The 15,000-nt window shown below is 36.5% G+C and overlaps 1 protein-coding gene across 3 annotated transcripts in view; it reads left to right on the plus strand.

The window, feature by feature from the left end:
• The window catches only part of LOC115210946 (solute carrier organic anion transporter family member 4A1), a 99,257-nt gene that overhangs the window by 76,138 nt on the left and 8,119 nt on the right, over positions 1-15,000 (plus strand). For all 3 annotated transcript variants that reach the window (XM_029779738.2, XM_029779739.2, XM_029779737.2), the window contains exons 6-10: positions 390-511; positions 5,787-6,035; positions 7,332-7,524; positions 9,647-9,827; positions 11,733-11,899. In XM_029779738.2, the coding sequence (XP_029635598.1) occupies positions 390-511; positions 5,787-6,035; positions 7,332-7,524; positions 9,647-9,827; positions 11,733-11,899 (912 nt within the window). The remainder of the gene's footprint in view (positions 1-389; positions 512-5,786; positions 6,036-7,331; positions 7,525-9,646; positions 9,828-11,732; positions 11,900-15,000) is intronic.

A 15,000-nucleotide genomic window follows, 5' to 3' on the forward strand; every position in this document is an offset into this window, starting at 1 on the left:
ATATATATGTGTGTTATATATATATAATGTGTGTATATATATATTATATATATATATATATATGTAATATATATATGTGTGTATATATATATGTATATATATATATGTGTGTATATATATATATATATATAATATATAATATATATATATATACAAATATATATACATACATATTTAATAAGTACATATCAAATTTGGAATTTATATGAATGTTCAAGATGATGTAGACTTTAATAACCACTATCTTGTAGCAAAAGTGATAAAATCCAAACTAATTAATACAGTGTTGTCATTACAGTATTGGTATTGCATTCTTTGGATAATTGTATTATGTTTTATTTTACTTATATTTATTTTTGATATTAAAAATATTTCATTTGTATTTCCAGGATTAATTTTGATTCTAGAGATCCTCGCTGGATTGGAGCTTGGTGGGTCTGTTTCTTCATATCAGGATCTCTGTCAGCATTTATAGGACCAGTTCTACTTGGTTATGCACGGGAACTACCAGGTAAAATCTAATTTTCTTGCACACACACACACACACACACACATGCACAGTGAGGTAAATATATTTTTTTAAATAGTTTTTGTAGGAAGCCTAGCTGATGAGCTTTAAGTGTCAATTCGGCACAGAAAATGAAATCAATTGTTACTGGGATATCTACTCTCCCCTTTGTAGTTTTACAAATGTGGTGGCTGTTTTTCTAAGTATATTTGCTATATTCTCTCTGCGTGTTTACATATAGCAAAAGATGGGTGGGTACATATTGTACCCTGACTTTTAATACTCTCATATATATATATATATATATATATATATATATATATATATATATAGGTGCAGGAGTGGCTGTGTGGTAAGTAGCTTGCTCACCAACCACATGGTTCTGAGTTCAGTCCCACTGCATAGCACATTGGGCAAGTGTCTTCTACTATAGCCATGGGCCGACCAAAGCCTTGTGAGTGGATTTGGTCAGAAACTGAAAGAAGCCCATCGTATATATATATAAATATGTGTGTGTGTGTGTGTGTGTATATATATATGTATATATATATATATATATATATATATATATACATATACATATACATATATATATAATATATGTGTGTGTGTGTGTGTGTGTGTGTGTATGTATGTATGTATGTATATGATTGTAAGTCTGTGTTTGTCCCCCAACATCGCTTAACAACCGATGCTGGTGTGTTTATGTCCCGTCACTTAGCAGTTCGACAAGAGAGACCAATGGAATAAGTACTAGGCTTACAAAGAATAGATCCTGGGGTCAATTTGCTCGACTAAAGGCAGTGCTTTAATTTGCTCGACTAAAGGACTGAATCAAATAAAGGAATAAAAGTTAAAAAAATATACTTGTTTTAACATCCACTTTTCCAAGCTCATGTGAGTGAGAAATTTTTGAGGCAGATTTTTAATGACCAGATACTGTTCTTGTCACCAGCTCTTATCTATTTCCAAGTAAACTTGTTTTTCCCTATGACTGGACATGATTTCATAGAAGCCTGGAAATGAAGGACATTGTTTATGAATGGTAACACTAGTTTGAGACCCCCTTCAGTCATGAATGACCATGGGATTGCACCTAGAATGTTACCCTCTCAGGCACAAGTCCGGGCAAGGTTGTTTATGGAAGACCAGCAGTTGCCCATGCATACCACCCTCTCATCTCCACACCACTGATGTTATCCAAGGGAAAGGCAAATGGCTGATACAGCTTGGCACCTGTGACATTGTAACTCATTTCTACAAGAACATAACATGCAGCCCGGTCTGGGATTCGAACTCACAACCTCATGATTGTAAGCTCGACGCTCTAACCACTGAGCCATGTGCTTTCACAAGTTTACAACGATCAAATATTATGAAGACAAGCAGACACCAACAAACACACAGGCATGTTCGCACACCATCTTCAGAATCCACTCACATTGCCTTGATCAGCCCAAGGGGCTATTATACAAGACACTTACCCAAGCTGCCATGCAGTAGGAATGAAACTGGAACCAAATTGTTGAGAAGCAAACATCTCACCTTACGCCCATGTGTATATTTGTGTGTGTGTGTGTATTTGCTTGTGTGTGTGTAAGTGTGTGTGTGTATATATATATGTATATATATATATATGTGTGTGTGTGTGTGTATATAGTATTTGTGTGTATGTGTGCATGTGTTTGTATGTATGTATATATATATATATATATATATATATATATACATATACATATATATATATATATATATATGTGTGTGTGTGTGTGTGTGTGTATGTATGTATGTATATGATTGTAAGTCTGTGTTTGTCCCCCAACATCGCTTAACAACCGATGCTGGTGTGTTTATGTCCCGTCACTTAGCAGTTCGACAAGAGAGACCAATGGAATAAGTACTAGGCTTACAAAGAATAGATCCTGGGGTCAATTTGCTCGACTAAAGGCAGTGCTTTAATTTGCTCGACTAAAGGACTGAATCAAATAAAGGAATAAAAGTTAAAAAAATATACTTGTTTTAACATCCACTTTTCCAAGCTCATGTGAGTGAGAAATTTTTGAGGCAGATTTTTAATGACCAGATACTGTTCTTGTCACCAGCTCTTATCTATTTCCAAGTAAACTTGTTTTTCCCTATGACTGGACATGATTTCATAGAAGCCTGGAAATGAAGGACATTGTTTATGAATGGTAACACTAGTTTGAGACCCCCTTCAGTCATGAATGACCATGGGATTGCACCTAGAATGTTACCCTCTCAGGCACAAGTCCGGGCAAGGTTGTTTATGGAAGACCAGCAGTTGCCCATGCATACCACCCTCTCATCTCCACACCACTGATGTTATCCAAGGGAAAGGCAAATGGCTGATACAGCTTGGCACCTGTGACATTGTAACTCATTTCTACAAGAACATAACATGCAGCCCGGTCTGGGATTCGAACTCACACCTCATGATTGTAAGCTCGACGCTCTAACCACTGAGCCATGTGCTTTCACAAGTTTACAACGATCAAATATTATGAAGACAAGCAGACACCAACAAACACACAGGCATGTTCGCACACCATCTTCAGAATCCACTCACATTGCCTTGATCAGCCCAAGGGGCTATTATACAAGACACTTACCCAAGCTGCCATGCAGTAGGAATGAAACTGGAACCAAATTGTTGAGAAGCAAACATCTCACCTTACGCCCATGTGTATATTTGTGTGTGTGTGTGTATTTGCTTGTGTGTGTGTAAGTGTGTGTGTGTATATAGTATTTGTGTGTATGTGTGTGCATATGTATTTGTGTGTGTTTGTGTGTATGTGTGCATGTGTTTGTATGTATGTGTATGTATTTGGTTTTGTGTGTGTCTGCGTGTGCATATTTGTATGTTGTGTGTGTATGTATGTATGTATATATATATATATATATATATATAGTACAAAGTAAAATATGGGTTATGTGTGTAACCCACTAAGGGATATCATTTATCCAATATACTGTTGATAAAGTACCCAAATTCTTAATACATAAATGTTTTTAATTGCAATGCAATTAATTCATTTATTGTATTAAATGGATGAGGGTAAAGAAATATTTTTACCATAAATTTATAGTACAAATAAGAAAATGGAGAAACAAATTTGGTTTGTTCATCAACTTTCAGATATTATAATGTTGGATTATTTATTCATTTTACAAATGAGAACATCAAAAGCATACAAAAATATTATATAAATCAATAGATAAGATAATAATACAAATACAGATTTTAAATTCGTTAATCCTATATATTAGTTCTTTGATGTAATAGTCCTTGGTTGGTATAGGTATATCTTTAAGTGATGAATCAATCCTTATTATCTCCATTTTTCCAACAGTATTCATTTTGAGGGATTATTGTACTATACTTAAATGCACTCACTTATACTAGCAGTACTCCAAATATTGCATAGATAATTCATACATATTCAAGTATTAGCAATAGATATTCCTCAACCCTATCTTACTTTGTACTATAAAGTTAATTATTTGAGGAATATATATTACTAATACTTGTATATGTATGAATTATCTATGCAATATTTGGAGTACTGCTAGTATAAGTGAATGCATTTAAGTATAGTACAATAATCCCTCAAAGTGAATACCGTTGGAAAAATGGATATAATAAGGATTGATTCATCACTTAAAGATATACCTATACTAACCAAGGACTATTACATCAAAGAACTAATATATAGGATTAACGAATTTAAAATCTGTATTTGTATTATTATCTTATCTATTGATTTATATAATATTTTTGTATGCTTTTGATGTTCTCATTTGTAAAATGAATAAATAATCCAACATTATAATATCCGTAAGTTGATGAACAAACCAAATTTGTTTCTCCATTTTCTTATTTGTATTATATATATATATATATATATATATAAAAATTTGTTTGATTAATGTCGGTATCGTGAAAGACTGGCAGAATTGGTAGAGCCACAGATGAGATGACTTGTGGCATTTGTTTTGACTCTTTGCATTCTGAGTTCAAATCCTTTTGAGCTCAATTTTTACCTTTCATAATTATGGGTCAAATACTGTAATCGATATAAAGAAACCGATTAGGAATTATTAGCGAGGGTGGAGTGTGGGGAACTAAAGATAGAAAAAAAATTAAAGACTGGAAGAAATATTGAACTATAATTAATTTTTAATTAATCAGTAATCACCTTGATTTTTCCATTTCAAAAACATCAACATTATTGTGAAGTAGTTGATTAAAGGGAGACAATTCAAAATCTGAAAACCTGTAGGATTTCCAATATAAAAAGCAGGAAAAAAAGAAAAATAAAATTAAGAGATTATTTTTAAATTATTATTATTATTATTATTATCATCATCATCGTCAGTTCTGATTCATTATGATCTGAGTTCAAATTCTGCTGAGGTCTGAAGTTTTGTTTTGGAAATCATTTACTCTTTACTTGTTTCAGTAATTTGACTGTGGCCATGCTGGAGCACAGCCTTTAGTGGAGCAAATCGACCCCAGGACTTATTCTTTGGAAGCCTAATACTTATTCTATCGGTTCTCTTTTGCCGAACCACTAAGTTCTGGGGACGTAAACACACCAGCATCAGTTGTCAAGCGATGTTGAGGGGACAAACACAGACACACAAACATATACACATACATACATATATATATATATATATATATATATATATATGGCAGGCTTTCAGTTTCCATCTACCAAATCGACTCACAAGGCTTTGGTCGGCCCGAGGCTATAGCAGAAGACACTTGCCCAAGGTGTCATGCAGTGGGACTGAACCCGGAACCATATGGTTGGTAAGCAAGCTACTTACCACACACCCACTCCTGTAAATAAATAAAAAAAAAGAAAAACAAATAAAATTAAGTCATTAGTATTAACTTATTATTAGTTCTGACTCATATTTTGTATTGAGAATCATTTACAAGATATAAAAATAATAAATAAATAAGTAGAATTAAGAAATTATAGGGTGCGGCAAAGTAATGCTCTTTTTACATTTAATAACTTTTATAGTATGTAAATGTTTATTAAGTAATTTCTTTTATTGAACATAAATTCATTGCATTACTTAAAGAAACTAGTGAAAAAAATCGCGGAAGTTTCTGGAAATAAAAAAGAAACCCAATTAGAACCTAGAAAACTCAAATACAAATGGGTGTTATTTCTGCCACACCCTGTATTATTGAATTATTATTACCTCCTGTTATATGTTTTCATAAAATGTGTCATTTTAGTGACTAAGAATATTCGAATGAATCGAGAATCTCAAGTTCACCAAACAACAAAGAAAGGTACTCCAGACCCTGCAGCATCAGAAAATATTCTTCAGATTGTGTGGAGTCTCTTCAAGAACCCTGTATTTATGTTTGTCTCTCTGGCATCAGCAACTGAAGGAATCATAGTTTCTGGACTATCAACATTTTTGCCAAAATTTTTCGAAAATCAGTTTGGTTCAACACCTACATGGGCAGCACTTATTTCAGGTATTGATGTGTTTCTGCTGGTATTTTATTTTTTTAAGTTTTAGCTCAGAGCTGCGGCCATGCTGATGCACCACCATTTAAAAATTTAACATTATCTGTCAGAAGTGGGATTCAAACCCACGCCCACATTCGTGGACCAGAATACTCAATGTTCCAGTTAAGGTACCTGGCGCTTTAGACCACTCGGCCATTCTGACAGCTTCATTATCATTTCAGATATTGATATATGTTTCTGCTGGTATTTCTTTGTTATCCTTGTTTTAATGTCCACGTCTCTATACTTTCAAGGGTCAGAGGAATTTCTTTTTAGGCAAGTTTTCACAGCTGGCTACCCTTCTTGTTGTCAACCCAACTGTTTTTAAACTAGACAAGTTTTTCACAAAAGACAGGAAAGCTGCAACAACACCTGCATCATCATGATGTTCATTTTCATCATTGTATGATGTCTAGATAAGAGTACGCACACACACACGCGCGCACACACACACACATACACAGACACACACACACACACACACACACACACCATCATCATCATCATTTAGAGTGGAAAGCTGGAGAGCTGTACCAGATTCTAGTCTGATTTTGGTTTGGTTTCTATGGCTAGATGCCCTTCCCAATGCCAACCACTTCAGACATGTCACCAACATGGGTGCCTCCTATGTGTCACCAGCACAGGTGCCTTTTACATGTCACCAGCACGGGTGCCTCCTACATGTCACCGGCACGGGTGCCTTTTACATGTCACTGGCACGGGTGCCTCTTACATGTCACCGGCACGGGTGCCTCTTACATGTCACTGGCACGGGTGCCTCCCACATGTCACCAGCACGGTTGCCTCCTACATGTCACCGGCATGGGTGCCTCTTACATGTCACTGGCACATGTGCCTCTTACATGTCACTGGCATGGGTGCCCCTTGCATGTCACTGGCACGATGCCTCTTACATGTCACTGGCACATGTGCCTCTTACATGTCACTGGCATAGGTGCCTCTTACATGTCACCGGCACGGGTGCCTCTTATATGTCACCACATCGGCCACAAGTTATTCTTTCATGTTATCATTAATGGCCTGATAAGGAGTCACACCAAAAAGTAAAACACAGGTCAGTTAAAGGAAAATTGGTTTTATTTATAGAGGAAATAAGTATTGAGTTATCTTCTCATAATTTTGTCTTCTATTTTTCTAGTTTTTTTCCATTGTTTTTTTATTGTTCATTTAATATAATGTCTAGGATAACATCTTGATAACCTTTTATGTAACTAACAAATTTAATTTTTCTCTTTTTAAAGGTTTACTTGCTGTGCCTTCTGCTGCCGGTGGACAGATTCTTGGTGGTTATCTCTGTAAGAGATTTCGTCTTAAAGTACGTGAGCAGGGAAACCTTTGTGTTCTTACACTAACACTTGGACTTCTAGGTATGGGAATATTCTGGGTTAATTGTGAAGACATGCCCTTTGCCGGAATTACACATAACTACAATCAGTAAGTATAAATTTGTTAGAAAATAATAATATTTAGTGATAGAGCACAGAAAGTGTGCCGATAGCCTGCTGGAGGAGGTGTCCTCCTGGGGCTACAAGCTACAGTAGCATCCACCTTTAGGGGTTAGCCATCTTTAAATGGCAAATATACTTCATGATGTGTTGCAGCTACTGTTTATAACTCGCTCTGAGATTTATTAATAATATTTCGTTTTTGGATTTGGTTTGCAAGATTCTTTATATGAGTTCATGTGTTGAAGCATATTCTGTTGTGTCTGGGGAGAGGCATTTTGTTTTTGTGCCTTATAATGTAACACACTCACCGGTAAAATTTCTACTTTTTTCTTTTTCGTTTTTTTTTTATTTTTATTATAAGGAAAAAGTGGAAATTTTACCGGTGAGTGTGTTTCATTATAAGGCACAAAAAGAAAATGACTCTCCCCAGACACAACAGAAAATAATAAACTATTCTAAAAAAGAGTATAATTAAATAAGTAATACAAATATATAACATATGGTATAATTATAAACAGGGAAAAATTTTAGCCATTTTCCTGCAGACTGAAAAATGATGAAAAACTTTAATCGATTTTAGAACCTTATTGGGTTCTCATCAGAGGCGTCCACATCATTCTGACAGTCTCTAGAGAAACAAAGAGCCTAACTGTTTATATACTCAACAAATGCAGCAGTTACTCTATGAAGGAGTCCCTAATCCGCATACCTAAAGTGTTAAACACTCTATAAATACCAGCAACCTGTCAGTGAGGATCTTAGCCCACATAGTATCAAGGTATACTCTCTTTTACTTGTTTCAGTCATTTGACTGTGGCCATGCTGGAACACCACCTTTAGTCAAGGAAATCAACCCCTGAGCATATTCCTTGTAAGCCTAGTACTTATTCTATCAGTCTCTTTTGCCGAACCACTAAGTTACGGGGATGTAAACACACCAGCGTCGGTTGTCAAGCGATGTTGGGGTGACAGACACACAAACATATACACACATACATATATATATATATATAATCATCATCATCATCATCATTTAACGTCCGCTTTCCATGCTAGCATGGGTTGGACGGTTCAACTGGGGTCTGGGGAGCCCGAAAGCTGCACCAGTCCAGTCAGATCTGGCAGTGTTTCTACAGCTGGATGCCCTTCCTAACGCCAACCACTCCGAGAGTGTAGTGGGTGATTTTATGTGCCACCGACACAGGTGCCAGACGAGGCTGGCAAACGGCCACGCTCGGATGGTATTTTTTTTATGTGCCACCGACACAGGTGCCAGACGAGGCTGGCAGACGGCCACGCTCGGATGGTGTTTTGTTTTGTTTTTTTTTTTTATGTGCCACCGACACAGGTGCCAGACGAGGCTGGCAGACGGCCACGCTCGGATGGTGTTTTTATGTGCCACCGACACAGGTGCCAGACAATATATATATATATACGACGGGCTTCTTTCAGTTCCCGTCTACCAAATCCACTCACATGTCTTGGGTCGGCCCGAGGCTATAGCAGAAGACACTTGCCCAAGGTGCCACACAGTGGGACTGAACCCAGGAGCATGTGGTTGGTAAGCAAGCTACTTACCACACAGCCACTCCTGATATAATAAATATATAATACATGGTATAATTATAAACAGGGCGAATTTTTAGCCATTTTTCCGCAGACTGAATTAATTGATTTTCCAACCTTATTGGGTTCTCATTAGAGGCGTCTACATCATTCTGACAGTCTTCAGCTATGATTATACCCTTGTCATTCTCCCCGAATAATGTGCACTCAACTATTTACAATTTTCTCCAACCTTTCGGTAATATAACCTATGTTATTAACTCCCTAGCTTTTGTATCTTTAATGTCAATCAGAATCAGTAGAATGCTACTCAGAATATCTTGTGGGATTCCTTTCTGCTGATTATTTGAAACCTGCTGGAATTGATTTTGTCTTTGACCAAGAATCAGTAGAATCGTTAACTCAGATCAAGTTTGTCTTTTGTTCTTCCTGGGTCTTAAAATCAGCTGTTTGAGAGAATTAATTTAACTCTGTCCTACAAAAATTTATTGCTTTGAGCTTAAATAAGAAATCCTTATTGTAGTTCTTATTCTGTTTTGTAGAACAAATACAAAGCCATTTTCAAGCAATGCGAACTTTGATTTAAAGTCAAGTCTTAAGATGAAATGTAATTCGGAATGTTCCTGTACTACTACTCGGTACCAACCAGTATGTGGGGCAGATGACATTCAGTATTTCTCACCTTGCTTTGCTGGGTGTGCTTCTTTTAACAACAAAAGTCAAGTAAGTAGAATCTTAATTATATTTTAGTAAAGCAAAATAATAAGATTTATGGAGATGTACTTGCATAGCAAGTAACCCGATCTGAGATTGTGTGCTGGAACGAAAACAATTGCAGCATGGAAGGTTTTTATAAGCCATTTAAGAAATACGCAAAAACTGTTAGATTCACTTCAACATTTAAATTTAATTTGTCAAAATATTTTCATCGCTTTGAGACCGCGACATGTTCACTGACAAAAATCCAAGATGCAGCACAGAGTTTTGTCAGTGAACATGTCGCGGTCTCAAAGCGACGGAAATATTTTGACAAATTAAATTTAAATGTTGAAATGAATCAAGTGAATCTAACGGTTTTTGTGTATTTCTTAAATGGCTTATAAACACCTTCCACGCTGCAAAATAATAAAATGCTATATTCATCTTTGTGTTACTTTCTCTTAATTACTACACTTTGTATTTCTTTTTACATTTTATAATTTAATTGTATAGTTAGTGTGACATCTGCATTAAACCAAAAATTGTGCATAAAAAATGTGTATAGAAGTTTTGCAGAAAAGTAAAGAATTATAATGTTAATTTGAGAGAGGGGTAGACCAAAACCAACATGGTGGGATAATATCCGTAGTTTCCAGTTGGCCACACTTGGGAGTCCAACCTGAGCATGTAGTGATGGCTGCTTTTGGTGGAACCTTATGGAGAGGGTGACTCGGGACTCTACTACATGACCTTCCCAGGAATAGTGGGTGGAGAAAAGGAATGGATGGAATAATATTGACAATGTGGGTATTCTCAGTTAAAATCATTGTTTTCTAATTGATGTAAATTATTCCCTTACAATGATAAGATATTTATTTGAAAAATAATTTAGTAAATAACATTTGCTGTCTTTGGCATCCAAAGAGAAAAAAAACCCCACTAACTCCTTCTAATGAGGAAACTCAAAGATGAAGAAACTACAATGAAATAAAAAGCTTTCAAAATGAGTATTGACAACTATTCAAAACTTTGATGAGTAGCATAATCATCATAATTGTTTAACGTCTGTTTTCCATGCTGGCATGGGTTGGACGGTTTGACTGGGGACTGGCAAGCCAGGAGGCCGCACTAGGCTCCAATCTGATCTGGTAATGTTTCTACAGCTGGATGCCCTTCCTAATGCCAACCACTCTGAGAGTGTAGTGGGTGGTTTTTACATGCCATCGGCATGGGAGCCAGTCTGGCGGCACTGACATTGGCCATGTTTCAATGGTGCTTTTTATGTGCTACCGGCACATGAGCCAGTTGGGGTGGTGGGGCTGGATTTGACTACGTTCAGATGTGCTTTTTACATGCCACCAGTGTGGGGAGCCAGTCAGGCGGCTGTGGCAACGACCCACACATGAATGGTGTTTATAATTTTGGAAAATTTTTTTATCATTTTGAGAAGTCGATGAAGCAGCCATGACCATTTCATCAGAGGTTTGTAGGAGTGGACACTATCCTAAAACCAAATGCCCAACCTAAATGCTTGCAGAAGAGTTAATTTCATTAAAGGTCACTTAATGAATAGGTGGTGGTGTTGCTGAACTTGGTTAGGATTTAAGTTTATCACCCAAGAAAAAAGTGTGCAAAAATTCAGAACTTATACTGCAAAGCCTTTCATCTTACGTCATTAGAATTCTGCTAGCCTTCTGATCTGTATACTAGTAGTTTATGTCGACTGTAAGAGGATAAAAGGCAAAGCTGACCTAAGCAGGACTTGAACCCAGAGTACAGACATAGTAATAACTTACCAACAAAATGTTTCTTGCTATCCTTATCTCTTTAAATTAATATATGATTGCATTTTTATTTAAATTTATTACTGCTCAAACATGTTCATAAGTATATATAAATGTTTAAAACAAACTTCATTTATTTTTATAGACATATCTCAATTGCTCCTGTGTTACTAACTTAGAAACGGATACAGCATCAGAAGGAAAGTGTCCTGCAAAACGTTGCACTAATTATTATTTGTCTATTGTTTTTATCTTCTTGTTGATACTGTTTGCCTTTATAGCACAGACGCCAATGGTTTCTATCATTCTCAGGTAAATTAACTTAACCATATTTTTATAAAATATATAAAGTAATCTTTAATACCCGTAGCTTAACATACAAAGCATGATTGGCCACAATCGTGGCCGTGAGGCACAGTTCGACAGGCCACAATCACGGCACAGTTTGACAGGCCACAATCATGGCACAGTTCGACAGGCCACGATCATCGCCCAGATACATGCATTTAATTTATGGGCGTTTGTTGGGGATCTAATGTCACTCAAACACTCCAATATTTCCCAGAATGCAAGAGGACTAATAGTTCAGCTAATGACTTTTCGGATAATGTAAAACTTGCCACCATTATATACTAAGAAAATATTTTAACTATTTTTTGTTTTTTACGTGTGCATGGTAGTCTCATTTTCATAAAATGTGCTCAGCAGTCCATGCTATGTAAGTGCAAATCCTATCACTTTGTGTGTTAATAGTAAATCCAATAAAAATAGGTATGAAAATGCTTTCAATTATTGTTTATGCATAACTGTCAGAATTAGGATTTAACTTAGTGGTTCAACAGCAGAGACCAATAGAGCAAGTACCAAACTTTAAAAAAAGTAAGTCGTGAGCTCAATCCATTCGACTAAAACATTTTCAACACGGTGCCCCAGCATGGCCACAATCTAATGACTGAAACAAAAGATACAAGATAAAACGTTGGCAACTGTTCGGTTAATGTTATTGCCAGAAACACGGCAAAAATACTCTGAAACTTTATCATTAGAAAAATGTTAAGATTATTCTTTTTCTTTGAGAAACGTTTTATTAATCATTCAGTTGATGTTTAGCGTTGTCAATATTTATATCGTTTATGTCGTTATACACACACACACACACACACACACACAGACTGGCGGTGCCTCAGTATGGCCACTGTCTTAGGGCTGAAATGTAAAAAATATATTCAGGGTTAATCAAAAAGAATCAACCGATTTCATTATGCAATATTTTAATAAGGAAAAGCAATAGAAAACTCCAGTTGAGTCACAAGTATTTACTCACAATCAACTTTTATTTCCTGTCTTATAAGTGTTCAATATGGCCACCACATGCTGCACGGGCAACATCAATGCAATAAGAGAATTCCTCCCAGACGCGTATCAGCATATCAAAAGCAAGTTCATTATGGAACTAAAGAAGAAATTTGCTTTGCTTGAGGCGATTCCAGAAGATATTGAAATAGAAGGGAAATGGAAAAGCTTCGATAAAGCATTCAATCAGGCAGCCAAAGAAGTACTCAGTGATACGCATCTGGGAGGAATTCTCTTATCGCATTGATATTCCCATGCTGCAGGTGGTGGCCACATTGAAAACTTGTAAGACAGAAAATAAAAGTTGATTGAGAGTAAATACTTGTGACTCAGCTGGATTTTTCTATTGATTTTCTTTATTAAAATATTGCGTAGTGAAATCGTTCAATCTCTTTGAACAACCCTGTATATATATATATATATATATATATATGTAAACAGGCACAAGTTGCAGAGTGACTGGAAGGTCAAGTGTTTTACGTATTAACTGTTATGAAACTGGTTTCAAATGATGGGGATTACATTTATAAAGGTTTGTCTAAATATATGTTATTTCATAATTTGAAACCAGCTTGATAAATGCCAAAGAAACGTCAAGCCTTTGAGCCACTCAATTAACTTCTACTGGTTAACTATATACATGCAATCGCGAGTGTGTGCACAGGGTGTTATGGCTAAATTTGAAAGTTTGCATAAAATAACGCACAATATCCTATCCAAAATAGAAGAATTTAAAAAGATAAGAAAATATCAACTAGATTATGGCTGAGAAATAACAGTTTATTCAAAGTAGCCGCCCTCAGCTTCCACCATGGCCTCAAGTCGGTTCTGAATCTGGTGCATACGCTCCCCACTTTGTCCTTGAGAAGGTCTTCGAACATGACATTGATCTTGGGTATCAGTTTGGCCTTTCTGTTGTAGATAGAGTGGTGCTGTCTTTCTCAACCGCATCCCAAGAATTACAATAGGTGAGAATCAGGAGGCCAAAATTAAAAATCCTCTGAAAACCACATATGATTCTTTCCGGAAGTATGACAAGGAAAAAGGCTGCGAGCAAGTAGAAACGTTAGCACGCCGGGCGAAATGCTTTGCGGTATTTCGTCTGCCGCTACGTTCTGAGTTCAAATTCCGCCGAGGTCGACTTTGCCTTTCATCCTTTCGGGGTTGATTAAATAAGTACCAGTTACGCACTGGGTTCGATATAATCGACTTAATCCGTTTGTTTGTCCCTGTTTTTCCCCTTTGTGTTTAGCCCCTTGTGGGTAGTAAAGAAATAAGTATTTCGTCTGCTGCTACGTTCTGAGTTCAAATTCCGCCGAGGCCGACTTTGCCTTTCATCCTTTCGGGGTCGATAAATTAAGTACCAGTTACGCACTGGGGTCGATATAATCGACTTAATCCGTTTGTCTGTTCTTGTTTGTCCTCTCTATGTTTAGCCCCTTGTGGGTAGTAAAGAAATAGGTATGACAAGGAGCAAAATCCGGCTGCCACACATATGGCCTTCCAGCAGCAACTTTGTCTTGTCAGGATTTGATCACTCTCCAGCAGTTTCACGTAGCCGTTGACTTGAGCTTAAGACCCTGCTCAAAGATGTGGGCTGGCAGGACGTCGTACTCACTGGAGAAACACTCGAAGATCATCACAGCTTCAGGGATCTTATTTTCATGATGCTCCTGTTACGTCTTACAACCTTTACATTTTTGCACAGTGCATTGAGCATTTTGATACCCTGTGCGAATCTTTGTGATACAGCCGTCTCTTTTACAATATTCAGGCAGCTTCTCGTCGACTGTGGCAGCTAACTTTTTCTCAATTACCACTTAAATCTTTATGCTCTGCAACGCCGCCGACTGTTCATCAATACTTCAAACTGTTCCCGAAAAAAAAGAATACATAAAATTGTCAAATTTAGCCCGAACACTCTGTGTGTGTGCGCGCGCGCACGTATGTATGTATGTGTGTGTAATATATTTATATATATATATATAATTAAAATTAGATATCCTAATTTATAATTTTAATAATTATTACCTTTCAAGGTTATTTTTTCGGATCTTTTC

This window comes from Octopus sinensis, linkage group LG4, assembly GCF_006345805.1.
Source record: "Octopus sinensis linkage group LG4, ASM634580v1, whole genome shotgun sequence".
Classification (NCBI taxonomy): Eukaryota; Metazoa; Mollusca; class Cephalopoda; order Octopoda; family Octopodidae; genus Octopus; species Octopus sinensis.